General features: G+C 55.8%; 1 protein-coding gene across 2 annotated transcripts; it reads right to left on the reverse strand.

Annotated features, from left to right (window-relative positions):
• Positions 1-1,204: 1,204 nt before the first annotated feature.
• BCL7A (BAF chromatin remodeling complex subunit BCL7A) lies at positions 1,205-26,368 on the reverse strand. 2 transcript variants are annotated; one of them, XM_077159747.1, is made up of 6 exons: positions 19,633-20,765; positions 19,451-19,532; positions 16,103-16,199; positions 11,411-11,569; positions 7,196-7,314; positions 1,205-3,891 (listed from the first exon to the last, which is right to left on the reverse strand). In XM_077159747.1, coding segments are annotated over exons 1-6 (531 nt in total). In that variant the 5' UTR covers positions 19,635-20,765; the 3' UTR covers positions 1,205-3,819. The 2 variants fall into 2 exon arrangements, with proteins under 2 accessions (XP_077015862.1, XP_077015861.1); XM_077159746.1 differs by lacking the exon at positions 19,633-20,765 and adding an exon at positions 26,090-26,368 and having other exon boundaries at positions 1,206-3,891.
• Positions 26,369-26,639: the final 271 nt, after the last annotated feature.

Here is a 26,639-nt window from a genome sequence, read left to right on the forward strand (position 1 = left end):
ACATCAGCCTCTGGGTTGGTCAAAGTCGTGAGACTCAGCCCAGGCCCCTTCAGGCTGCCCCTGCCAGGCCCAGTTTCAGGTGCAAGAGGAAGAAGTGAGACTGGAAAAAGAGAAAGTCAATTTGGGGGAGGGAGTCTGGTCTGAGAGGGAAAAAGCCCTGAGAGGCTGGGAGGGCTCTAGGAAGGTTCTGGTTTGGGCCTGATCACAATTCATTTGATGTGGAGTTAAGACAAGTCTAGAAAAGACATAATAGCAGACAGGCAGATGTGTCTTGAGAAGGAGTCCAGGAAGCAGGGAGCATCCCAAACCCACGGGAATGATGCTCACACACTTTCTACACGTGTGGAAGGGACACGGAACGTGCCTTCCCTCGTGTCATGTGGGCCCTGCTCTGTGGATCGGGTACCATCCCAGGGCCTGAGATTCAATCTTCCCCCTCACCTGTAGGATGGAGGTGGGGGCCACCAGGAACAGTGTTCCTAGGAGAATTAAATGCGGCAGTAAATATGGAAAGCTAATGGCCATGGGACACATGGCAAGCACTGAGCCTCTACACAAGTTCTTTACTCCTTTCACAGCCTCTAGGAGGTTCCCTGTGCTAGTGGCTGGGTTCTCGTGAGATCCATAAATAAGTCAGTCCCTTGCCATCTAAACACCTTCCTGATCCCATCTCAGTGCTTGCTTGAAATTCTGAATTGCAAAAAGGCAAGGATATTTGAGACATTGGCCTTCCTCGCACAGAGCAAGAAAAAAAAAAAAAGACAAGTCTAGACAAGGTGGCAAACCATGGGCTAGCTGACCCTCCAGTGTCCCTGCCAAGGGCTGGCCAGGGCCTCGGCCTCCCCCGAGCCTGGAAGCAGCAGGCTGGTGGCCTCCACCGGGAGTGCAGCTGGGGAGTCGGGCCTGGCTGTCCACCGCGCTCCAACTGGTCCCCGTGACCCAGGCAAGGGGCTGCCCCCACCTCATTTGCCCAGGATGAGTGTCAGCGCCCACCCAGAGGGCAGCAGGCCTGCCCGCGAGGGCCTCATGGCACAGGGGAGAGCATGACCCCACACAGGAGGCAGCTTTCCTGCTTCCTCCCGCAGTCAGCAGGGCCACAGCCAGGGGCAGAGGCCAGCGCGGCCACGAGGGACAGGCTCACTTCCCTTGTTGCCACAAGGCCGCAAAACCACACTGCGTTCGTTACTTGATTTTTTTTTTTTATTATTTTCTGAAATGGAACCATTGTACATTGTACAAACCATATCTACTGATGGAATAAATAAGTGAAAAATTATACTGCTGTACAACACACCAAAAAAAAAAAAAACCAACAAAACAACAAAAAAAAACATCATAAGAAGAAAAAAAAAAACTTGGTAATGGTGAAAAAAGGTCTTTATACCTCTAGCAGGTCCTTAGCCATGATGAACATTCCCAGTCCCGCCAGCGCCTGAGGTCGGGCCTTCGCCGCCCTGCGTGGGGCCAGCCCGCCGCGCCACGGGAGCCGCAGCCTCCCCACGGCAGGGACGCGAGGGGGTGGGGGGCGTCTGCCCCGGGAGCCCTTTAGACCGCGGGGCCTGGTGTCCGCGGGAGGCGTTGGCTGGGGCCCCCGGCCCGTGGCCCGGCCGGCTGGCGGGCTGGGGGGGTCTTGGATTCTGTGGCGGGAGGGGGGCGCGGGCCGGGGCGCGCGGGGCGGAAGCACGTGTGGGATGGCGCGGCCTGCCCGCTCCCGTGGGCGGCTCTGCCCGGCGGGCCGCTCCTCCCTGCAGGCACTTCAGAGAAAAACTAACCCCGGCCGCGGCCCCCTCGCCGTCCTCGGCCGCTGTCACCTCCCCTGGCCCGTGCACAGGGGCCGCCGCGACGGGACCCCGGCAACGCGCGCTCGCAACGCACGGGAGGCAGAGCCGCCGGAGCCCCGCGCACAGGCCACGTGTCGGGGCGCGGGACACGGTTCTCGACAGAACTGACTGCCCGAGTTGGGGGGGGGGATTTAAAAGTACAAGGGGTTTTGTTGTTAAGACAGAAACCTCGCGGCATTTCAATATTAAGATTTTTCAAAGTTTTTTCTGTTTGCTTTTCTTTCCCTTATTTCAGGAGACGTTTTGCATGAGGTATTTGAAATTCAGGAACATTTTGATTCTACTTGAAGTGCAGGAAATATTTAGGCTCCTTTGAAAAAAAAAGAAAAAAGAGCCTCGCCCTCAGAAACTCGTAGAAAATGGAATCTGGCAGACACTTCCCACGGCGGTCAGGAGAAAGGGGACACGTTCAAGATGGTACCTGAAGAATGCACCAATTAGCCAAAAAAACAAAAACAAAAGCCGAAAAACAAAACGAAACAAAATCCCCAAAACACACAATAAAACCCGCAACTCTCGCCCCTCCCCCCCAAGAACACACAACTGAAAGGGAGTTAGAACTCCAGTGCAGTAAAGAATGCTTCGGAAAAAGTTTAAGGTCCGAGGAGTCCATATATTAATTAAGAGCAAACCAGGCCTCAGAACCACAAACAGTGGGCAATCCATCCAAGGGGCTTCTCCGTTCCACCGAGAGGAAGCTGTCTCGACACAGGCAGGGACGGAGGCGGCGGGAACTCTGCAGCCCTGTTCCTAGAAGAGGCCCGCTGATGGGGCACATCCTGGGGACGAGACCCCGACCATTTGCTTCCTCTGAGAATCAGAAATGTGGACCAAAAGCCAGCTGATCTCTGCCACCTGCCGTCTTGGCTCTCCCGGGGGTAGGGTCGGGTGGGGGTGCAGGGGGCAGCAGGTCACTTCGGATTTGAAATCCTAGCAACAGTCCTATGAGGGAAAGTTCAGCACCAGCAATGCCTGCAGCATGCTCCCCTGCTCCCCTGCTCCCCAGCAATTCTGCAGCCCGCCATGGGGACTGTTGCATCTTCGGAGGTCTGAGAGAGTCGTGATGGAGGTGGCGGGAATGGCAGGGGTGGAGACAGGAAGTGCCAGAAAGTTTCAGGGCTCTGCATGGAAAGCCCGGTGGCTGTCGATGCAGCGACCCCAGCTGCCAATGCCCCAAGGAGATGAGAGCATATGGAGGGCCCAGCCTGAACCGAGGCTGGCTCCTGGGGACTGTACCCCAACAACTGGAACACCTTGAGCCCTGGAGAATGAGACTGACCCCCACCCCCACCCAGGGCTCAGGGCAGGCCGAGCCCCCCACCCCCTGCCACTCCTCAGCCCCAGAATTCGGGCAGGCCAAGGAATTCCTGCTGTTCCTCAGCCCAAGGCCTCCCCGACTCCTCCCTGTCTGCTCTGCTCCATTGGAAGTCCCAGGGCAGGGAGGAGAGAGATGTAAGGGGGCCGTTGCTGCCTGAATGAAACCGAGAGGGCACTTCGCAAAGGGAGATGCAAAACAACCAGGAAAACATGCCGGAGGTCACCTCAAGAGCACAAGGCACAAAAAAAGAAAGCAGACTGAAATCGGGCGAACAGTGAAAAGCCCCGACGAAAAGCGAATTCCTGATCAGTACCACCCTCCAATAGCTTATATCGTTAAATAGAGAAGTGGGGGGAAAAATACAGCAGCAACACAAACGGGATCTTGGCTTCTGAGACAGTGTGCAGACACTCCTGAGCTGTCGACGCCGCCTTCCCAGGACGGGGACTTAAAAGTTCGAGTGTTTTGCTTCACAGCAGAAAGTTCTTCAGTGTCTGAGAAGTTATGTCGTTCTAGGTCTTCTTGGATTTGCACTTGGTAAACTCGTAAAGTTAGTAGTTCTATTTGCACCCAAGAGGTATCGCTCGGGCCAGGTTATTCCAGAATTTAACCTGCTGATATACCTTCCATGAACATGGATCCAGGATTTTAATTTAGTGTCTACATCTCTTCGGAGTTTTGTTGAGAAGCCTCCAGTTTCATCTTTTTAGAGGGTGGCACTCCTTCAAAATCCTGAAGGAAGAAAGAAGAGAGAAACACAATTTAATAGGCTGGGGGTGCAATACAGGCCTGACGAGAGGCTGACAGCACAGAAAGGACAGGACATGGCGGGAAAGCTTCCCTGGGATCCTAACCCAAACTCCAGCTTGGGTCTGCAGACTCTGCATTCCCCAGCCCCAGCCGCCCAGGGCACCCTCCCCCAGCAGCCAGGCTGCTCCCTTTGCCTCTAAGCATTTCCTCCCCCTCCCCACCCCAGTAGAGGGTGTCAGGCTCCCCGTTGTCAAGCTTCCCATCTGTGACCAGCAGGTCAGTTCCTTGTGTCCTGTCCACTTCCCCAAGCCCTAAAGCTACCCCTCACAGGCCCAGACCGCATCTGCTTCCCCAGGCCCCAGGCAGGCGCTAGGCAGTCACTGAAGGAATAAAGGCCTGTTATTCTGGGGGAAGGGTCTGTGGGCATCACCAAGTTCCAAAAAAGTCCCATGACTCCAAGAAAGGTCAAACTCTTGCTGCTCTTCACTTCCCCCTTGAGAGACCCATTTGATGATGTCAGACATCTCACAACGAACCCGTCACCGGGCTCGATTTTACTCCCCATAGCTGATGTCCCCACCCCCAGCCCTGTGTGCCCAGGTCTGACGTCAGCGCCACCACCCAGCTGATGAGCCGATCCCACCCATTCCATCCCCGACATCACCTGGAGCCCTCCCACTGCGCTCTTCTGCCCACGGCCACTCCCTCTGGCCTCCTGGCCAGCCTCCCGACACATCAGTCGGCACAGCCAAAGTCTCGAGATATGTCAGACAGAAACCAGAAAACCTCCCATACTTTCCTACCAACTCGAGAACGAAATCCAAATGTCTTACCGTGGCCAACAAGGCCATTCTTTTTTTGTCTTGTCCGTTCTGCCCCTCAGCGCCGTGCTCCAGCCACCACGGCCACCCTCTCTGTTCCCAACACTCACTTCTGTCCTCAGACCTTGGCTCCCATTTCCCTCTGCCCAGAAATGCTGCCCCAACCTTCTCATCCTCCAGATTCCTGCTCCACAGCCAACTTCCTTTCAGCCCAAAGAACCCTCGACCCTAATCACTCTCCTCGACGGCCGTCACCCTTTGCCTCTTGTGGAGGCTTCTAGGACCCACGGCCTTGCCATCCAGCTGGATCCAGCCGCAGCCAGCTGCCCGGCTCCCCAGCCCCAACCTACGCCCCGAGAGCACAGGAAGGGGGGCAGCTCTCCGATCACCCTGTATCCAGCACTTGGCATCGTGCCTGGTACACAGTGGATGTTCAATAAATGTTCACTAAAAAATACTGGGCCGTGGTGGAGGACGCCTTCAACTGGGAAGAGGAGGATACAGGAGTTTCTTTGGGCTGACCCTGAGAGCAGGAACTGCAGGGAGGCAGGAACCCCGTTTCCCTCTTTCTGTTATTCTTAGGAATGTGGTACAAGGTATACAAGCTCAACACAGATGTAACACAGGTGGGCCTCTGTGCCTTCCAAGAAGGGCTCCTTCCTGCTCCGGTGGTTCTTTTGTTCTGCCGAGTACTTGGGTGGGACCTGCAGGGCCCATGAGCTCGGGAGCAGAGTTGAGGACTGACGTGCACTGTGCCGGGACACGGGTGGGGAGCGGCAGGGCGGGGAGGGGGACTGAAGCAGAGGAGGAGCGACCCGGGACAGGCCCAGCAGGGAGACGAGCCAGAGAAATCTGGGGGTGGGGTGGGAGATGGGACAGGAGGACATTTTTATTATTTTTACAGGAATACCTGACCTTCAATGTCAAGTTGTTTGTTACTGCCGTGTACCCTCCTTCTTGCTCACAACCCTTGCTCTGGAGGAAACGGTGAACTCCCACGCATTTCTGGGCACGTGCTTGCGTTAGAACACGAGACCCTGGACTTTCCAGCCATCAGCAGAGAGCACTAGCCTCCCCCAGGGTGTGGCTCAACGTTTCAAGCGGACCTTTGCTGCACTGAGCTCCAGAGGCCAGAAGGCCCCAGCTGACATCTTGGTTTTATATACTTTCTGTGAGGCTTTGATTTTAATTATTTTTAACCAAATGGGCTCCTGCTATACCTTCTGCTCTGCAACTTGCTTTTTTCACTCTGCACTGCAAATGAGTATTTCTTTCTAAGAGCTGCACACTAATCTGTTTTATCTTTGAACCCACATTTATTTAACCAGTCCCCCTTTCTATGAACTTAAGTGGTGGTGTCATTTTCTACCACTGCCAACAAATCTTCAATCAACACCACCGGTGTCTTTAAAGAGTTCCCATCAGATGCATTCCTGGAAGTGAAACTGCAGATCAAAGGGTACGAAGATTTTTAACTGAGAGACACACCCCCTTTGCTGCAGGGTCCACAAAGCGCAGACCCTCGAAACACCAAGTGCAAGTGGGTCCCACCCTCCTCCCTTCACTTGCTATTACTTGTTGCTAGTTTTTAGAGGTACCTGAAAATAATCAGGAAAGTGGAAAGTCTTACTAGTTAAAAAAAATGGGGGGTGGGGGGTGGAGGGACTGCACAAGCCAGGACTGGAACTCAGCTCTCCCACCTGGTGGGGGCATTCTATTACTGAACCACCATGCACCTTTAGCAGTTAAGTTTCTGACTAATATCTCTTGACTATTCACCACTGCTAGATTAGCACAGAGAGTTTACAATAAAAATCCCAACAGGAGCTACTGAGTGACACCAGCTCTCTCTGGGTCAGGGACCAGGCTACAGGTTTTACCCACATTCTCTCATGCAATCCTCACTCTGGCCCCAAGACCCATTTCCATGACCTCAATTTTGCAGGTGGATAAACTGAGGCTCAGAGCTGCCCAGCGACGAGGGACGCAGCTGGGACTCAAACCCAGACTGGACTTGGGGATGCCTGCTCACCCCCAGGCTACCTGCTTCTGCACCATGATTCACACCAGCTCCTGTCCAATGATTACACTCAGAAAGGGGTCCAAGCACAGAAAAAAGTGGGCACACAGAAAATTCTAATGAACGAGGCAGGATTTGGTGTTCCGAAGACCAGTCTTCCCGGCTCTAAAGGAAGTACTTTTGGGGTCCCTGAGACCAGGCGGTGCTTTTTTGTGGTCTTGAATGAACAAAAGGACAAAGCTGAGCCTGGGCTAAAGGAAGCCTGCCCAGCAGTGTAGCTACCAATGCTGAGTAGGAAGAAATGAAAATTCCAAATCAAAGTCCCAGAGATGCTGCACCAAATACACGTGACAAAAAAACAACAAAACGCTTTTCAACGTACCCCCAACAACCCACCGGGCTCCCGGCCGGTCTGGCTGCCCCTCTGAGGCCTCGACCGAGGTACCTGAGAGATTGGCGAGGTCTCTGTGGCTACACCTGCGTCTCCAGATGACAGTCTTTCTGCTTTCTCTGAACTGTTCGAGTTTTCCATCGAAGACTGTGAGTTCTGCTCGTCAGAAGCGTCTGAGGGAAAAGGCGACGACAGAAACTGGTTTCAGGATGGGAGATGCAGAACGAGGTGGTCCAAGCCCAAGAAATACCTGCAACCAGGGAGCTGCGTGCTGGGCAGTCTTTCAGGGCAGCAGCGGGTGGAGGGGTTGGGAAGCCTCTAATTTAGGTTTGACGGAAGCCGTTTTTGGCAGCCAGGCCCCACACTGGCCCCAGGACTTCCATCCTTGCGTACACCTCACTACCTGCCAAGCACCTGTAAGCACCTTAGAAGGATGCAGCAGCCTCCTGGCCGCGGGCTCACAGCGCCCCCTGGTGGGCCCAATGCGCTCCTGTCCCCGGGAGACCGGATGCCACTCAGCCCTGTTTACAGAGCATACCTTCTCCTGTTTGTTTATAGAGCATACCTTCTCGGACTTAGGGAGTGGCCAGAGGCCACCGACCCTCTACAAGCATTTCTCTTAATAAGAAGTCTTAGAATTATTAGGGCAAGGACTGGTCATTGCAGAAAACAGAAAAATAAACTTACCCCCCCCCCATCTCACACCACCCATAGATACTGCCCCACTAACGTTTTAGAGACTGATTTCCATCTTTCTGGAGTTTACCCCCTACATGCATTTAATTCTCCCTTTTCGCCAAAAAAGAGATCATACAGGATTTTGGAAAAAAGCCTCCCATGTTTAAAAATCCTGTAAACATTATCATTTATTCAACAAATCCTTTATTTTGGCAGTTACTCTTCATGACTTGGTCTCCCTCCCCACAAGTTCCTTTAGAAGGAGGAAGGTGCAGGCTCTGAGCTGGTGCAGCTTTGGTGGAAGAGAAGGTTCTGGTGGTTTCGCCTGAAGCTCACTGGGTACACGGGGAGCACACAAAAAGGGGGCAAACTCCAGCCCAGGGCCCTGCCCCTGACCGCACCACAAGGTCCCTGTTATTTTTTTATCTGTTTTGTAAAGCCCACTAAATACTACTGAAGAACACCCAAGCAAAAGAGACTTCCCTTCTGGGGCTTCTGAGGCAGAAAAGTAACAAAGGGCAAAGTCCAAATGCAGGCCTATGCTTGCAGGGGGGCCACAGCTCTCCAGGGCCTGAGACGAGACAGGGGGCAGAGGCCTGGGCAGCAGGGCAGGCAGGAGCTGCAAACACACCTGTCCAAGGAGTGGGCCTCCCCGCACGGCCCTGTCAGCTGAGCAGGGACAGGGAGACATGTTCGAACAGTTCCGCTGTTCCCCCCAAGAGTGCTGAATTCACGTCCACCTAGGGCCTCAAAATAGGACCTTATTTGGCAACAGCGTCTTTGCAGACCTAATGAGCGAAGGTAAGGGTTGAGGGGCGCCACTGCTGCTGGGATGGGCCCGGCAAGAGTGTCCTACAGGAGGGGAGAGGACGCGCAGCCAGCAGCAGAGGCGGAGACCAGCCTGATACAGCTACACACCAAAGAACGCCAGGATAAAAAAAAGAAGAAAGTAAAAAGAAACAGAAACCCAAACCCAAGCCACAACAAAGAACACCAGGGGCGGCCAGAGGCTGGTCACAGGAACCTTCTCCCCCAGGGCCTTCAGGAAGGGCGGCCCTGCCCGCACCTTCACTTTGGCCTCCAGAACTGAGAGAAAATCCGGTTCTGTTGTTTTAAGCCACCCAGTTTGTGGTGCTCTGTTACGGCAGCTCCAGGAAACCAACACACTCTCCAAACCAGCCCCCGTGACCTCCCAGGGCAGGGCCTGAGCTGGGCTGGGCGGGTTAGGCCACTGTCCCCGGCAGCCCAGGCTGCCGTCCTCATAGGTTTGGGGCTCTGCCACACCCAGGTGGGCAGGAAGGACCACAGGGCCTGGGATACCCGCAGGTCCGAGCACCGCCTGCCACTCCTGTCCCTGGCAGCGCCTCCCAGGGCTGGGAGTGTGCAACGGAGTGAGCCGGGGGTGAGGGGCCCGCAGAGCAGAACCATCCCAGGGTGGGAGTAACCAAGGGGCTACTGGGCCTGGCTCCCAGCAGCCTGAGGTCACCACAGTCCCAATTTTATCTTTAAAATGCAGGAAATGTTAGACTCTACTTCATAATGTATACGCTTGCTTTAAAATAAACATTAAAAGTTTTAAATGACCTTCCAGAAAACTCGGAAATTTTCTGTCCTGCAGAGAGCCAGCTCTGCCAAGTGAAGGGCAGGGGTCCCCAGGAAGCACCCGCGAGGGCACCAACCTCCGGACCCACCTGCCACAGCCCCACCAGCCCCCCAGCACTTGGTGGGAACCGGCCGTGTAGTGTTCCAGGCTCAGCGGAGTGGCCAGTTTCTCCCAGTGCGGTAGTGCTGGAATGCACCCAGGAAAAACTACTTTCCTGGGGCCTAAATTTAGCCTAGGGAGCTTGGACATTATGTCATTCCCTGAACTCACTCGGCAGTAAACAAGTTCAAGGCAAGGTCAAACAGCTGGCGTCTCAGCGCCTCATCTCAGGCAGGCGGCGGGCATCCACCTGGCACCCACCTGAGAAGGCAGGTGACTCTGCCCCCTCCTCCCTTTCGGTGGGGAGCTCGGGCAACCCCCAGTAGTGGGTGGGTAGGTGGGTGGGCCTGACTCACTGCCTGAGGAATGCTGGGCAAGCAGGCGGGACCGCAGGCCTGGTGTGGAGGGAGGCCCCGGGGTTGAGGGTAAGAGTACCTGGGGTTGGGGTGGAGGCCTTGGTGTGAGGGTGGAGAGGCCCTGGGGTGGGAGGAGAGGCTGTGGGGTGGGGGGGGAGGCCCTGGGGTGGTGGGGAGAGGCCCTGGGGTGGTGGGGAGAGGCCCTGGAGTGGTGGGGAGAGGCCCTGGGGTGGGGGGGGAGGCCCTGGAGTTAGGGGGGGAAGAGGCTCTAGGGTTGGGGGAGAGGCCCTGGGGTGGGGGGAGAGGCTGTGGGGTGGTGGGGAGAGGCTCTGGGGTGGTGGGGAGAGGCCCTGGGGTGGGGGGGGAGGCCCTGGGGTGGTGGGGAGAGGCTCTGGGGTGGTGCCCCTGGCCCTGCAAGACTGGCAGGCGTGGAGCATGAAAATGTGCAGTTACAGCAACATTAACCCCCAAATAACTCCCGTGGCTGAGCTCGTCCTGGCCCTTCAGGGCAAAGGAGACTGAGATCACAAATAAGAGGACCAAGGACCTGGGTAGAGAGAAACCAGGGTGCAGAGGAGGCAACGTTGTGGCCGGCAGAGGGAGCCCATAAGGGGTCTTGTGCAGCCTCTGCCCTCGGGACCCCCAGAATCACGGCAGTCCTCCCGCTCCTCATGAGCAAGGCACCGTGCCGAAACTTGGCTAACCTTCCTGCCCCACCCATGCCAGCTGCTGCTCAACCTGCCTGTCCGGGTGCCAGGGAGGACGCATTGGCCTGGACGGGAACCCAGCGCCCCCTTCCCACCTGTACCCCCAGGTCCTGGCCCCAACCGCTACACCCCACTGCCTTCTACCTGCAGAGATCCCTGCCTGGGAGGGGGGCTGGGCAGCCTTGGCGGTGGGGGGAGGCATGGAGCAGGAACCACAGACAGCACACAGCAAAAACTATCAGGGCCACTCGGGCAGGGGCTCTGGGTGGGTGGAGACCGCACCCCCAGGGGACTTCTGGCAGTGTCTGGGGGTATCTGATGGTCAGGTGGAAGGGCTGCTGCTTGTACCCAGTGGGTACACTGCCAAGCCCCACAATGCCCAGGGCGACCCCCACCCCCAACCCCCACCCCCCAGCAAGAACAACCTGGCCTGACGCGTCCACAGTGCTCCGCCCGGGGCTGCCACGCCACCTACTGGTCTGGACAAGCCCCCGCAGGCTATGTGGACACTCAAAACGCACCTTCCCTTTCACCAAGCAGGAATTTATGCCACAGGTACACCCCAGCCGTGCAAAGATGCAAAGAGACGGGCGTGTAAGGGCTGGCCCCGCAGGACCGTGTGTGTAAAGAGCTCCCACAATCTAGAGGCGCTGCACGGAAGAGCGAGAATCTGAAGACCCCAGCACCAGGCCGCAGGGCCCGAGGCAAAGAGCGGCCTCTACCTAACGCGGAGCAGCCCCCGTGGCAGCCGGAACAGCCGAGCGCTCTCGAAAAGGGGTGTTATCAGCCTCGTTTCCTGGGGTGCCCCCGAGAGGCCAGCACCTACCTTCGGCCCCGGGGTGGGCCTTCCCGTCGGCCGGGACCTCGTCGGCCTTGGCTTCGGCGGGCGCAGCCGGGGCGGGCTCCGGGGCGGGGCTGGAGTTGCTGCTGTTCTCCTGCTTGATGGGGGAGGCGTCGGCGATGGAGCTCTGGTTGCTGTTATCGTCTGGGGGGGGGGGGGGACGGAAGCACAGGGTGAAACCCCGCCAGGCGTGGCGGGCGGGCTGGGGGGCTCGGGGTCCCTCCGCGACACGTCCTCCCCGAGACCTCCGAGCTGACCCTCACCCGGGCCGCCTTGCCCGTCCTAGAGGGGAGGCCCTGGGGCTCGCTGGGGAGCGCGGGCAGCACCCTGGAGGGTCCTGGGTTTGGAGACAGCCAGCTAGAGAGGGAGGGTGCCTGCCAGGGACACGCGAGGCCCAATTCTGGGTGGGGAAACCAGACTTTCCACGCGCATTTGGCTGGCAAGTAACGGCAAGGACGCAGTCCTACCCAGGAGGCAGTTATGGCCCGAAGCCTCCCACCTAACTCTCACCAAGTCGTTAGACCGACTTCCATCGCATAAGAAACAAGAGGGAGAGAGGAACAAGTGAAATGGCATGACCGGGAAGCGGACAGATCCAGGAGGTGGGATATGCTGCGTGACAACCAGCCCAGACTCGTCAATATGTCGGCGTCATTAAAAACAGAGGGGACATGGATGGACCTAGAGAACATTATGCTGAGTGAGACTAGCCAAAAACTAAAGGACAAATACTGTATGGTCCCACTGATGTGAACCAACATTCAAGAATCAACTTGGAATATATCATTGGTAACAGAGTCCAGCAGGAGTTAGAAACAGGGTAAGATAATGGGTAATTGGACCTGAAGGGATACAGACTGCGCAACAGGACTAGATACAAAAACTCAAAAATGGACAGCACAATAATACCTAATTGTAATGTAATTATGTTAAAACACTGAATGAAGCTGCATCTGAGCTATAGTTTTTTTATTTGTTTGTGTCTTTTGTTTTTTTTCTTTTTCCTTTTCTTTTTTTTATTATTATTATTTTTATTTTTTTCTCTATATTAACATTCTATATCTTTTTCTGTTGTTTTGCTAGTTCTTTTCCTAAATCGATGCAAATGTACTAAGAAATGATGATCATGCATCTATGTGATGATGTTAAGAATTACTGATTGCATATGTAGAATGGAATGATTTCTAAATGTTGTGTTAATTTCTTTTTTTTCTTTAATTAATAAAAAAAAAAACAGAGGGGAGAGGGGCAGAGGAAAGGAGGATTCTTGAAAATTAAAAGAAACTTGGGACACCTAACAACCAAATAGGACAGACAGACCTTATTTGGCCCCCGTCCTGAACATGCATTCGGGCTGCATGAGATGCCTGGGGACAATGGGAAGTTTGAATAATCGGGATTTTGAAAGCTGTTAAGGAATGAGCATTCACTTTGTTGGCGTGATCACAGCACAGGAGGTACACTGGAATGGGTCATTTTTTAGTGACACCCCTGAAACGAGCAGGTGCAAACTCACACACAGGATACATGGAACTTCATGATACTTTAGCACAGGTTATTACATCTGTCGGAACCCCTGAACTTTACATTCAAGAGCTGAGCCTTTCATTATTTCCATTAAAATCCTTAACACATTTGAAAAACAGAGGAAGCAAATATGGCCTCATGCTCATGGAAACCTAATTTGTGGGTATCTGGGGTTCATGATATGTGATTCTCTCTACAGTTCCACCCGTTTGAAACGTTTCATGATTAAAAAAAAGGAAACTGTGGTGTGTGGAGGTACACAGAACTCTTCGTTCTACTCAATTTTTTTTGTAACTCTAAAGCTGCTCTAAAAATAAAGCCTACTGATTTTCTTTTAAAATATGGGAATAAACCCAGGGAAATGGGGGGAAAGGTGGGGAGGGGACACGTTCACCGGGCCCAGGGCTCAGCGGTCAGGCCGGCCACGACGTGGCAGAGCGCAGTGTCCGGGCACATGCCCCGGGGCTGGGCCCTCGAGCACAGTCACTTCCAGCAGCCAATGCCCAAGCGGCGATTTCAAAAATAACACCACAATCACACGCTGCCTTTCTGGGTCACACTGCCCCTGGGACCAAAGACATTTTAGTGAAAACGGGAAAGTGATCGAGCAGACGCCTGCACGTCCCGGGCACCTCCGTGGCCGGTACTGGGCAGGCGCGTTACAGCTCCTCACTGGCTCCTCAGCCACCTGCCATGAAGGGGCCCTTACACGCTCACCTTACAGAGGGGGAAACCGAGGCTCAGTGAGGTAGAGCCACTCGTTCAGGCTGACCTGCCCGACTCTGAACCCCGACTCCTTCCTCCACCGCCACCTGCCAAAGCTGCAGCACGCAGCCACAGCTGCGAAAACGAGACCTTATTTTAAGCATGTTCTCGGACACTTGCTACAGAAAAGCAGACTCTTAGGAATTCTGGGATTTGAAAAAAAGAGAGAGAAGAGAGAGACTGCGCTCTTGACTGACCTTTCGAGAAAACCTACAGGGCGGGCCATGTGGCTCAGCAGGCAAGAATGCTCGCCTGCCATGCCAGAGGACCCGGGTTCGATTCCTGGTGCCTGCTCACATAAAATAAATAAATAAATAAATAAATAAATAAATAAAAAGAAAACCTACATCTCTCTCAAGATGTGCAAGTGTTAGGCCACCAGAAGGGAGAGGATGGCCCTTGGGTTCTGCCGTGAGGTTTATGAAATGATGACAAGTACCGCATTTACCAAGTTAACTGCCTGAGGATGACTCTCATGCTTGGGCCAAGCTAAAGAGCCAAACACGGTCCCTCCTCCCTCCATCTCCTCCATACCACCTCCTGCCTGAAGCCCTCCAGGATGGTCCCTGCCAGACACACGGCCTTCCCTGTGCTCTGACACCTGCATGCCCAGTGGACGTGCTCTCGGCTGCTGGGTGACGGTCCTGTTCTGAGCAGCGCTGTGTGTTTCTGGAGGGCTAGTCTGGGTTAGTGGCTGCAAACCTGAATTCTGCATCTGTAGGCCTTCGATGCCAGCCGAGCATTAACTTCCCAACCTGAGAAGAGTTACTTTACCTCTTGGAGCCTTGGTTTGCTCATCTGTAAAATGGAGCTCGTTTTAGGGATTAAATGGGATAACGTACAGAACGCGCTTAGCCTGACAACTGGTACATTGTAACGGCTTCGTAAACATCAGCCACGGACCTACCAAGTCTCCTTTAAGGTATTTTCTTGTTTAACACTCACACAGACCTTATCGAGTAACCATTACCAGCCCCATTCTGCAGATGACCAAGCCTAAGCAAAGGCAGGCGTAGGCTACATAGCTAATCCAAGAGCATGCGGCGAGTAGGAGCTCCTGAATGGTCTGAATTCGAACCTGACTGGGTCTGACACCCACACCTGCAGACCCCAACCTCTGCTCTCAGGGCCCCGCCTTGCAACTGTCAACAAAGCAAAGTCCCAGGCCAGGCCCAGGCCACCTCGATCCCCAGAGCAGGGTGGGAACGCTAAGGGATGCCAGCGGAAACATTTCTAAACTATGAGTTTAGGAGCACCACGGGCTAATTGCTGACACAATTAGCCATCAGCAAAACACCAATGTGTTTTTCCAAAGCCAGACTCACAGTAAGCAACACAGCCCGCCCTCTAAGCTCTGGTTTTTAGTCCAGGCAATTTGGGCAAATGGGGAGATTCACTGGTCTTCCTTTCCTGGAAGCAGACAAAGCTGGCTTGGAAACTCAAACAAGCCAATGTTCCTTATAAATTTATTTATCTGATATCACCTTGTTGTACAAAAGGCCAAAAACGCAGAGGCTGAAGTTGGGTCAAAAGACGGAAGAAAAGGCAAGGGTCGTGGATTCGAGAGGTGACAGGATGAGGAGCGGCCCATGCCCTCCCTTAAGCAAACCGCTGCTGCCCAGAGGATGCGCCTCCAGGGGCGGCCAGAGCCGATTTCTCAAGGGATAACGAAGCACAGATTTAGAGACTAACTCGGTTTTAAGTTTTTCAGGCTTGATGCTATGAGGTTAGAAGCCAGAGGGTGAATCTCCCTGGAGGGGTGGGGACGACTCGGAGGGGATGCAGTAGGGGGCTGGTCTCATGGGCGCGCTCTGTGACAACTTCAGGAGGCATCTACCTATGGCTTGTGCCTTTCCTCTCCGGAGTAAGAAAAGAAACAAACACCAGCAAGGCCAAAACAGCAACAGACTGGCTGACGCATGCTCTGGCCTAGATATGATCTGTGCAATTCGTTTACAACTTATGAAATACAAGAGCAGAGGAAGCGAAACTGTTGACATGCAAGGCAGACCCCAAAGACCGGAGGGTAAACACAGAGTCAGAAATTGGCTGGAGCTTCCCAGCAGCCAAAGCAAAGTGGGAAATGGAAAATACAGTCACTTACATAAAATACAAGCCTAACATGGAAACAGACAAACATAAGCCCAAACAAAACCTCCTGGGCACTGGGACCTGACAGAAGTGTCCCCGGTGAGGTTTTTGCCACCAGGCACACATCATTGGCTGGACACAGACTTGTTTCCACGGCTGGCTGTGCCAAGAAAAGAAATTCCCTCTCCTCTGCAGAGGCCTCCTGCCCAGTCCGCTTACCCTTTGCCTGGGATGTGAACAAACCTCCTAGGAAAAGAAAAGCACGAGAGCTTGACCGTGGCCGGGGGAGCTCACCGTGCATGTCCATCATTCCTGGGGAGGAGCTGTTCTCCGGGGTGGTCACCTCCGAGCCGCACTTCTCGTCTTTGCCCTTTTTCTTGTTCTTATTCTTCTAGAGAGGAAAACAGCAGAAACAAACATCAGCTCAAGTGTGCACACAAGCGAGCCAGACCGCAGGGGTGCAGTGTGAATATTTTATCCTCTGGAATCCTCTTGGATCCCCCATGTCCCCGGAGGGTTTTCCTTTGCCTGCATTTGAACACGTCCCATCAGGGGCTGTGGCATGGGCCTCGCCTGCTTTGGAGTCAGAGCTGCAGGAAAGAGGGCGGGGTGGCAGGCCCAGCTCGGGAACCTGGGGAGGCCTGGTCCATAACGCAGGCACCTGCAGGCCCCCAAACCCGCTGGTTGAGGCAGGATGCCCGGGAAGGCCCTTTGGGTGCCCACCGGCCTCGCAGCAGGCACACACCAATGCAGGTGAATGACGGGGAACACAGAACTCATGTTTTTGCTGCCCAGGCCAATCTTCTCAAAGTGTGGCCTGCTGACCTCCACCCAGGAAGATGAGCGAAGGAGGGAAACTCCAGGGAGGGGAAAGGGGACCCTCTGCTCTTTGCACGGGGTTCCATGTTTTTCAGCAGTAACGGAATCATGTTGGAAACCCCTTTGGTGTGGCTACTGGTGAAAGACTAAGATAAATTATAGCACGTCCATTCGACGTAAGGTGATGCAACAGGGAATAAGGCATCGCTCTGTGTACTTGATGGGATGATCTGCAAAAATATTAACATTACTCTATTTTAAAGATGTACAAAGAAAAGTATAGAACTGGTGAATAGAATGCACCATTAGTGGTACAGAAAAGGGCAGGGCTGGGGAAACGGGAGGGAGAGTGACGACTAATGGTGTAGGTTTCCTTCGGAGTGACGGAAATGTTCTAAAGTTAGACAGCGGTAATAGTTGCACAAGCGTGAATACATTAAATGCCGCTGAACTGTATATTTTTAAGAGAATGACTTTATGGTACATGGATTACATTTTTTTTTCCATTAGAGAAGTTGCAGGTTTGCAGGAAATCGAGTTCCCAGATACCTCCCTATTGACACCTTGCATTAGTAATTGTAGTTCCTGTGTTTATACCAAGGAGAGATTATTGTACCGTTGGCCAAAGCCCACCTTAGAGTTCCTCAACCATATTCAGATAATTCAGTGCTGCATGAAAAAAATTTAGTCCAGTTTCTATTTTATTGAATTTCTTAACGTAACAGGATTCTTCTGCCAAAACACCTGAGGGCTTGTAAATCTTTCTTTTTTTTTGCAGTAACATCCATACAAGACACTTTCCATTTTAATTAACTACAGTAAAGTACATGAATCGGTCCCTTGACCACACCCACCATGTTGTGCTACCATCACCACCATCTATTACAAAGCTGTTCCACCATCCCACAGAAACTCTTCATTTGAAAAAGTTGATGTCTGCGTTTTGTAGTGTTTTACCTATTTCAAAGAATAAAGTCTTCAAAAAGAATGCTGGAAAACCAGTGTAACCATGTATCAATGGTTTAAAAAAATTAAAAGCTCTCTCCAAAATGCAGATTCCGGGCTGCAGCAACCCAAGATTCCCATTCAACAGCCCTGGGGAGGAGCTGGGCATCTGCATTTTATCCACATTTCCAGGGGACAGCACTAGAGGGAAAGGGGTGGGTAAAAAACAGCTCTGAGAGGAAGAGGGAATTAGCATTTCTTGATGTAACCAGCAGCGTGCTAAGAATTCTGCGCGTGATATATTGCCTCTGCTGTGCCGCAGAAGCCCCAGGAGCTCCCTGTTACCGCTCCTTTACAGAAGAGTGACAGCCCAGTGGGGGGGGGGGGGGGGGCAAGGGGGGTCCAGTTGGGCATCACCACAGGTGGACCAGGGAGGTCTCTCCCACATCCATGTCCAGTGCCCTTGGCCAGGAGCTGCCCATAGATGACGCGTCCTCCTCAATCACATCCCATTTGGCACTTCCCCGACGTCTGTTTCATGCTATTCTATAATTATCTTTCCCCAACGAGATTATGAATTCCTTGAGAGCAGGGACCACGTCTTCTCAAATGCAACCAGCGTTTATGCAACACCTAATGATGTGCAAAGCAGAGATGGGCAAGAGCCAGAAGCTGCCTTCGAGGAGCTGCTCTCCCTCCAGGGCAGCCAATGCTGCCCCGGATTAGGTCTGCCAGACGGTCCTTTTGGGCAGAGCAGCCACGGTGGCTCCACAAGCCAAGCCCAGTTATCTGAAGGGGCCTCCAGCTCTGCCCTAGTCCTCAGCCGCCGCGGGGCAGGCATCTTATCAGAGCCTAGGACAGAGCCTTGGGTTCTGCCAGGGGACCCGAGACTCATGGAGCTGGTAACCGGGTAAGGTAGAAAGGGTTTAATCCCTGTCTTTAAGACAAAGACTGGACCCCTACACCTCCCAGAAATCCCACCACCAGGCGAGGCATACGGGTTTAGCCTGAGCCACCATCCTGGAGGAAAACCCTGTGTTTGTGGGAAGTGAGAAGGCAGCCCAGGTAGAAGGAACTGGCCAGGTAAAGGCTGGCAGGTGGGACTGTTCTGAACGTGACTGGAAATGCGAGTAGTTGACCTGGGGTCTCTGGGGGTACCCAGCCTGGGAGCCATGAAGCTGAAAACTGGCTGTGCTTGGGGGAGGGGGGGCGGGGGGCGGGGGGGCGGGAACTGCTCATCATCAATCCCTCCAGGAGCTGGAGCACAGCCGCAGGAGCTCCCTCTAGTGGTCGTGGTGGGGATGGTTCCACGCCTCCCGTCCAGGAGCCCCACCAGGACCCGGCACCACTAGAGCCTCTCCCTGCTGTGGCCACGTGCCTCCAGCAGCTCCCGCCACCAGGAGGCTCTCCAAGGACAGAAAGAATCTGCACTCTGAAGTCAGGCCGGCCTGAGCCTGATGCTCTGCTCTGACACTAGCTGTGTGACTCTAAGGAAGCAGCTTCACCTCTCTGAGCCGGTTTCCTCGTTGGTGCAGAGGGGATAAAAAGATGCACTCCATGGATTCAGGATGAGAAATAAAGGAGCACACGAAGAGCTCTTAGCACATGCCCAGTGAATGTAAGGTGTTGAGGGATGGGTGCTGAGATTGGGGGGACAGGGCACCTCTGGATCCAAGGCATGTCCCACTGGCAAACCTTGGGGCTCTCAGCCTGGAGAGGAGGACTTGGGGGGCACTGTCCACCCCTCAAGGGCTAAGTCCTGGGGCAGGACTAAGGGGGTGGGGGTGATACAGGCCCTCGCAGCTCCCCACCCCCATCGTGGCAGGCGGGGGCCGAGGCAGACCACCTCATCCTGGGGGACACCCCTCACATACTCACATCGTCAACCTTTGGCTCCGTCACTGGGACCCACTTGTAGATTCGCAGGGATGTGTCACCCACAGTCACCCACTTCTTCTCCCTGTGGGAAAGTGAAGAGCCCGTTACCAGGGGCCTCTGGAGCAGGATCCTCAGGGCCCATGGGGGCAGGCCATAGGCCACACTCTGGGGTCAGCAGGTACATGGGTGGTGGCCGGACCCAGCGGTGAAGAGTAGGGGCTCCGGGCCATGTAGATGCAGGTCGGAATTCCGGCTCTGCCGCTCACAAGCCGGGTGTCCTGGATGAGTCGCTGCACCACCCAGGCCTCAGTTTCCTCATGTGTCAAGCCACGATACGGTCACCCCCCTCTCTGGGCTGTCACGGAACAATATGTAACAAATGTCTCCTTAGTGCCAGGTTCACAGGAAGCGCTTCATAGGAGGTGGGGGTGGCCAGGACCCTCCCCACTCCACGGGGCTGTGACCTGCTCCCTCTGGGTGGTGGAGAGGGCCTTCTGTAGGGGTGGGGGTCCTCCAAGGACCCCAGAAATCATCCCACCCCCCCAGGTCACAGTCCAGGAGCAAACAGGTAGGGTAAATCTCTGAGCAACACCATTTGGAAGTGGCCGGGTGGCGGGGGGGCGGGGGGAGATAGGGTATGACCCAGATGCTCTGTAGCCTCAGCACCCCCCAGGGGGTGACACTGACATGCTAAGAAAGGGGAATGCAGCCTCAGCTTGTGGGCAGCAAGCCCCGGGATGGGCGGACCGGCAGCTCCGGTCTCCTAAGCACCCTGGGGACAGAGCCCAGGCACCCCCAGCTGCAGGGGGCAGTTCACAGACGCGAGGGAAAGGGTGCCTGGTGTTCGTTAGTGGTAATTACTGCAGCCCTCTTCCACTGCCGGGTCCCGCTGTTACCAGGCTCCAGCTGACGGCTCCAGCCCTGGCTGAGGCCCTACCGGACCTGCAGTCAACAAGCCAGGGCGTGTCAGTTCTTGTTTCAAATGCTCCAGTGGCTCCACCTGGGGCCAGAGCTTGCAGAAGAGCAGACCTAGGCTCAGAGTGGGGAATGAAACCCCCGAGGCCTAGTGCCCGGATCTGAACCAACTCCTAGCTCTCAGTGCAAAGCCCAGGGTCTCAGGAGAAGGAGGGGGCCGTCACGCCCCACTGGGTCAAGCAACTCTGAATGGGGTATTGGGGCCAGATGCACACCTGGCACACAGGCAGCATACCTGCCAGAGGCCCTCAGCAATTGTAGGGCCTGAGTTCCACCGGAACAGAGACTACGTGGCGGTAGCACCTCTGTCGGATGCTGCCTGGAGCCTTCCCCGGCCTCCTTGCCCACGCTCCACCCTGGCCCTGCACCCTGGGGCTGTGTCCCTCCTGTGCCTGTGCGACATGTCCCAGCCTACAGCACCCCTTCACCACAGAGGGATCAGGTGCTCACACACTCTCAAAACCAGCTAACCCAAACCACCGACACCTCCACCCCAAAATCCTCTCTGCTTGCTTGGACACCCAGCTACAGGAAACAGGCTTTATTGTGCTTGGGACCACTTCCAGTGCCTTCTAGGTGGCAAGCACTATACTGACTGGCTCTCTAGTCTTTACGTAACCTCGCACGGCAGAGAACATTATCTTCACAATTTGACAGATAAAGAAACTGAGGCATGAGGAGGTGAAGTAATCCCGAGGGCCAGTATCTGAACCCTTGACGCTACAATGCTTTCTGAAGCACTCTCCCACCTCTCCAGGACCCCCTCAGCCCCGAAAGGGTGAGGTGCAGGCAGGTATCTGAACTTGTGCCCTCCGCGGAGAGGCAAAATGGCAACCCTCTCTCCCTGCATTCAGAATCATCAGCAGGGTGCCTGGAAGGGACAGGGACGGTTGCAGAAAGCAGCCTCAGTGACAAGGAAAGCAACAGGACAGCAGTCATATTCCAAGGGCACTGAGTGTTTACTCACAAGCCCTTCTCTGAGATTCCCAGCAGGCCTATGAGAGAGGGATTACAGCCACCCCATCTTAACAGGTGAGGAAACGGGAGGCCCAGAGAGGTTAAGCCACTAGTGTGTGGTCACACAGCTATCAAGTGGCAAAACCAGAATTTGAACTCAGGCTGTCTTACCCTAGAGCTCACTCTCTGCCGTTCTGCGTCAAGAGAAAACGAAGAATGCGCTCCAAATACATCAGTGACTGCAATTGGCAAAGGCACACAAATGGATAAAATCCTACGCAAATGGCCAAAGCCATTCAGTGAGCACAAGCCCTCAGCGGGCTGCCTCAGCCTGGACCCCAGGAGGTCAACAAACCCAGGGTTTAATTATATATATTTTTACACTTCATAAAATTTAATTATATACATATACATACATCTATATATGTAAGCTGACTTGCAGTACACAAGACACATCGAGGGCAGAAATTAGGTGCTGGAGGATCTGGGTTCTGCCACAAGTGAGCCAGGAGGGAGGCTCTCGGTGAAAGTGCTTCCCGGAAGCCTTCCCACCACAGAGGGGCACAGGCTGGGCGCAGCCAGGCACACAGGCACCCCCGACCTCAGACCCCACGTGGGAGCTGCGTTTCCAGGTGTGAACACCCAGCAAAGCCATCACAAACCTGACCTCCCATGAGGCCTAGCCAGTAGTCCCCCACCCTGGGGTGGGGAGACGGCGGGTCCCCACAGAGCTCAGGAATGGGTCGCCCAGAGCTCCAAGGATGACCGAGAAGATTTCACAGATCAGTCAAGTGAGCTCGGGGCACCAAACCCAGCCGGGTGGCGGGCAAGGCTCAGGAAGGGCCACGAGGGCTCAGGCGGGCAGAGAGATTGCCCACAACTGCCCCCAACCCCCTCACTATAGAACACCCCCCACACACACACACACATAGGACGTCAAACTACAAAGCTACACCCTTTACCTTGCAGCCAGGTGACCCTCACGCGGCCAACAGGCTCATTTTGTTTGCTCTGCACAGTATTTTCAAAAATTTGAATCAGTTGCCAAGAGTAAAAATAAATCAGACTCCATATAAAAATCCAGATTCCTGGCTACCCTCATGAACTCTGGCCACCTGGCCCTGGGGAATCTATGTGCTCTCCTGCTTGTGTGGTCCCTGGCAGCCAGCCAGCCTCTGTTGCTACCCCTCTCAGCCCCAGCAGGCTTGGGCTCCTGAGACAAATGGACTACAGAGCCCAGCTGTAGCAATACAGCTCCCAAAGCACCTTCCCAGAACAGACTCCTATACAGACTGCAGGCACCCACCCCAGATTCTCCAGGACAACGCCAATCTCCAGTGTCCTCCTGGGTTTAGGTCCAAGGGCTAACCAGGGAAACCCCCCCCCCCCCCCGGGATCCTGCCCACCTCCCCCAAAGGAATCTGCTGGTTCCCTCAAAGAGAGTTCTAACCCTTCACCTCCCGGGACCTGTCCTGGAGGTCTAAGGGGGCTTGGCAGGGGGTCTGGCAGGCAGGTACCCCTCGTGAAAGTGCTCCCAGGTGCTCAAGTGAGACTCCGGGCACAAACCTCCCCCTTGTTGAGGGAGGGCAGAGGAAGTCCTCGGGAGACAGGCTTCTCTCTGTCCTCACAGCCGAGGGAGCCTTCACACCAAGTGCCAACAGGTCCCAGGCCTAAGCTCACTTTGAAGCCTGAGCTTCTGCTTCCTGCCGGAGGACCCTTCTCTCCTCTTTTCCATCCACCCACAGCCTCCTAACCCCAGCCCAGTTCCCCAAAAGGAGCCCACCATTTTGTTTTTCCTTCTGCCATCTTCTGGCTGCCTCATCCTCTACCAGCCTGCTTTGTGGGGCACTAGGCAGAAAAGAGCAGAGACAGCGCTGGAGAAAGCACCAGAAGCTACAGATGGGCAGGCCAAGGCTGCTGGCTTTCTCCAGAGGAGCAAGTAATAGTACGGGGTGAGCTGGGGGGGACTGGGTCACTGGGCTGAGGAGAAACCCCACCCCACACTTACAGGCCAAATGCTATGCCAGATACAGGGATTCTCCCTCAGAAAGGGCAGGAGACACCCAACAGAGTTACAGGTAAACAAGAAATAACTTAGTGTAAGTATGACCCCAAAATTGCAAGGGACATACTTATTCTAAAAAAAAATTTTTTTAAATCATTGTTGATCTGAAATTCAAATTTCACTGGACATCCTACGCTTTTTTTTTGCTGACTGGCAAACCTAAGGCCCAGCCAGCAGTGAAATGCACGGCTGACAGCCATGCAGTTAATAAATAAACACCCCAAAGCTTCCACCGCAAAGTGGAGACCCATTCTAAAGGCACAGAGAAGGGGCGATGCAGCTTCTCAGGGAGAGCCTTTTATGCTCAGGAGGGGGCCAACACACAACCCAGTCAGCAAGGCCAGGACCTACGGAACCCGCCTCATCATAACATCTCGTGTCCTAGGCAGAATGGGGCTTTTGGAGACGTGGCTTTATTTGGTCCTCAACAACCCTAAGCGAAAGCCAGGCAGCCCGGGGACCCTCTTTCTGCAATGGTTTAGAGAAGATGCAGGATTTGTCCAAGGTCAAAGCAAGGAAGTAGAATGGGAGCTCAACGGTCAGATCTCAACGCATGAGACTTCCTAGGACACAGGGAGGGAAGGGGAGGGACAGATGTCCAGCAGCCCCTCTAGTCACAGGCCTGGCCAGTCCCTGGGCCCACGAGGATCAAAGGCTCTGTCCCCCCACCCATTAGACCCCCCCCCTCACCTCTCCATCTGCCCTCTCTGCAGAACAGCCGGCAGGGTGCAGGGCCCCCAGCCATGCACCAACCTGGGGTAGGGAGCCCCCACCAGGCCTCTGTGATTAGAGAGGGCCAGCTTGCCCCAGGCTCCTTCCTAACACTCAGGAAGGTGACAGAAGGGACACAGGGCCGGATACCAGTTCTGTCTCTGCAAGGGGCCAACTCTAGCCTTCCCCACTGGGACCCACGGTTGAGGGGGTAGCTGGGTTTTCCCCACCTACATATGTGTATCTTGGCCTGCAGTTGTTTCTGCCATTTTTAAATGGCTCCACTGGGGCATGGGGCGCCCTGCACGGCAGGGGAGCTCCGGACTTGGATCTGAACTTTGCAAAGCCTCCCCTTCTCACGGTTCTGAAAATGCTTTGTCCCACTGGAGCCAAACCCAGCCCACTGCCGGGCATCCGGCCATCCGCAGACAGCCCTTTCATAGGAGGCCCCGGAGCACGTGGGCTTTATTGATTTCCCTCTTGCCTCTTTTTGTTGGGTTTGACTCAGAACGGACAGCTAACTTGTGACACCGCCGGACCGGGAGACTCGCCCCCAGTGGTTTTCAGAGGCTGAGGCTTACCAAGAAGTTACACCCCCAAACATAAACATAGCCTGCCACGGGGGCCTGCCCAGTTTCAAGGTTTTAAATAGAGGGTCAGGAGAAGCCCGCGGGCAGTGACACTCAGGGACCGCGTCGCAGCTGTTCCTCTCCCTCCCGGACCCTGGAGAAGCCGTGGGAAAAAAAGAAAAAAAAAAAAGTTGAAATCAGGGAGCCGGGAGTTTTCGGACAAGTCTGACCCAGGCGGTGATCTTTCCGGGGCCTCGGGCCTGGCCCTCCGGCCGTTTCGGAGTCACATCCCCACCAGGCCGTGGAAACGTTCAAATCCTGTTAATTAAGAGGCCACGCCAGGCTGGATCTAATTTGAGCCCGAAAACCACGTCCGCCCAACACCAAACATCCCCGGCCCCCCGCGCGGAGAGCTGAGAACAAAAACAACGGCTCTCTCCGCAAAACAAACATGAGCTTCTGTTTTTAGAAAAGCAGACGCGGCCCAGGACCGGTTTTTGACCCAAAATCTTCCCTCGGCCCGCCCCGGGCCGCGCCCGAGCCCGAGTCCCCGTGCGCGCCGGGCAGGGCAGGGTGGGAGGCGGGGGCCCCTGCGCCCTGGGGCCCGGCGGGCAGCTCTCGCTCCCGGCGCTCGCCCCCGGCTTCCCTCCTTCGCCCGGAGCCCTCTCACCAGGCAGCCCAAAGCGCTAAATTTAAACGGCTCGCGCTCTGCAAACTCCGCAGACTCGAGGGCGCCGGGGCCTGGGAGGCGGGGAGCGGGGGAGCCAGCGCGCCGGGGCGGGAGGCCGGCAGGTCGGAGCGCGGCGGCGAGGCCCGGCGGGGCCGAGGGCGCGCGGGGACCCGGCGCGGCGCCGCCCGGGGCGCGCGGGGAGGAGACGGCGGCGGCCCCGGGCCCGCTCAGTGCCGGCACAATGGAGCTCGCGCCCCTCGCCCGGCGGCATCTCAGCCCCGGCGCGCGGGAAGCCGCTTTCATGTGACTTGCACAAAACGAAATGGCTTCTGGGGCCGGCCTCGCGTTTCCCCCGCTCCCGGGAGCCGAGCGCCGCGGCGGGGGGCTGTGCCCGCGGGTCCCCGCCGCCCGGCCCGGAGCGCCCCGCCGCCTCCAGGCTGATGCCGTCGCGCCAGGTGGGCGCCCGGCGCGAGCGCACCTGGGCAGTGGCCGCGGCCCCCGCCGGGCGCAGGTGACCCGGCTCGCGCGCCGCCCGCCCGCCCTCTCCAACTCCGGGCGCCGCGGCCGGGTGGGAGGCCGGGGGCGGGGGGCGCGGGCCGGGAGCGGCGCCGTCGCCCCGCCGGGGCTCGCGGGAGCCGGGCTCGGGGTTGCTCGCCGCCGCGGCGCCCGGGCGCAGAGGCGCCTCAGCTTACCATTTGCGCACTTTCTCGATAGCCGCCATGACCCTCTTGATATCATCTTTGGCCCGGCTCCTGGTCTCGGCTCGAACCGACCTGCCCGACATGGTGCTGGCGGGGAGAGAGAGGCTAGGGGAGCGCGCCCGCCGGTCCTGCTCGCGCTCCGCGGCGGCCACACTCTCGCTCGCTCACTCACACAGACACTCACACACATACACACACACACATATACACACACACACCCTCACGCACACATACACACACACACACACAAAGCCTGGTGCCGCCGCGCGCCCGGGGCCCAGTGCGCAAGCGCCGGGCGGCAGCTGCACCGAGCAGGGGGAGCAGCGCCGCCGCCGCCGTGGCCGCCAGCAGTGCGGCCTCCGGGCGCCCGCCGCCGGGCAGCAGCCCCCAGCCTCCGGCCTCGCGCCCTGGAAGCTCTGCCCCCAGCCCAAGAAGGCGCCCGGGACCCCGACCCCAACCAACACGCGCGCGCGCACACACACACACACACATACACACACCCCACACTCCTCCACGCCCACACCGGGAGGCTGCGAGGGGC

Source organism: Tamandua tetradactyla, chromosome 5, assembly GCF_023851605.1.
Source record: "Tamandua tetradactyla isolate mTamTet1 chromosome 5, mTamTet1.pri, whole genome shotgun sequence".
Taxonomy (NCBI): Eukaryota; Metazoa; Chordata; class Mammalia; order Pilosa; family Myrmecophagidae; genus Tamandua; species Tamandua tetradactyla.

Excerpts from the sequence above, each read along its gene's own strand:
- BCL7A (XM_077159746.1), bottom strand. The coding sequence starts at position 26,181 with ATGTCGGGCAGGTCGGTTCGAGCCGAGACCAGGAGCCGGGCCAAAGAT. Across the intron at positions 19,533-26,089 it reads ATCGAGAAAGTGCGCAAATG|GGAGAAGAAGTGGGTGACTG; the intron begins GTAAGCTGAGGC and ends ACTTTCCCACAG. Across the intron at positions 16,200-19,450 it reads CGGAGCCAAAGGTTGACGAT|AAGAATAAGAACAAGAAAAA; the intron begins GTGAGTATGTGA and ends TTTCCTCTCTAG.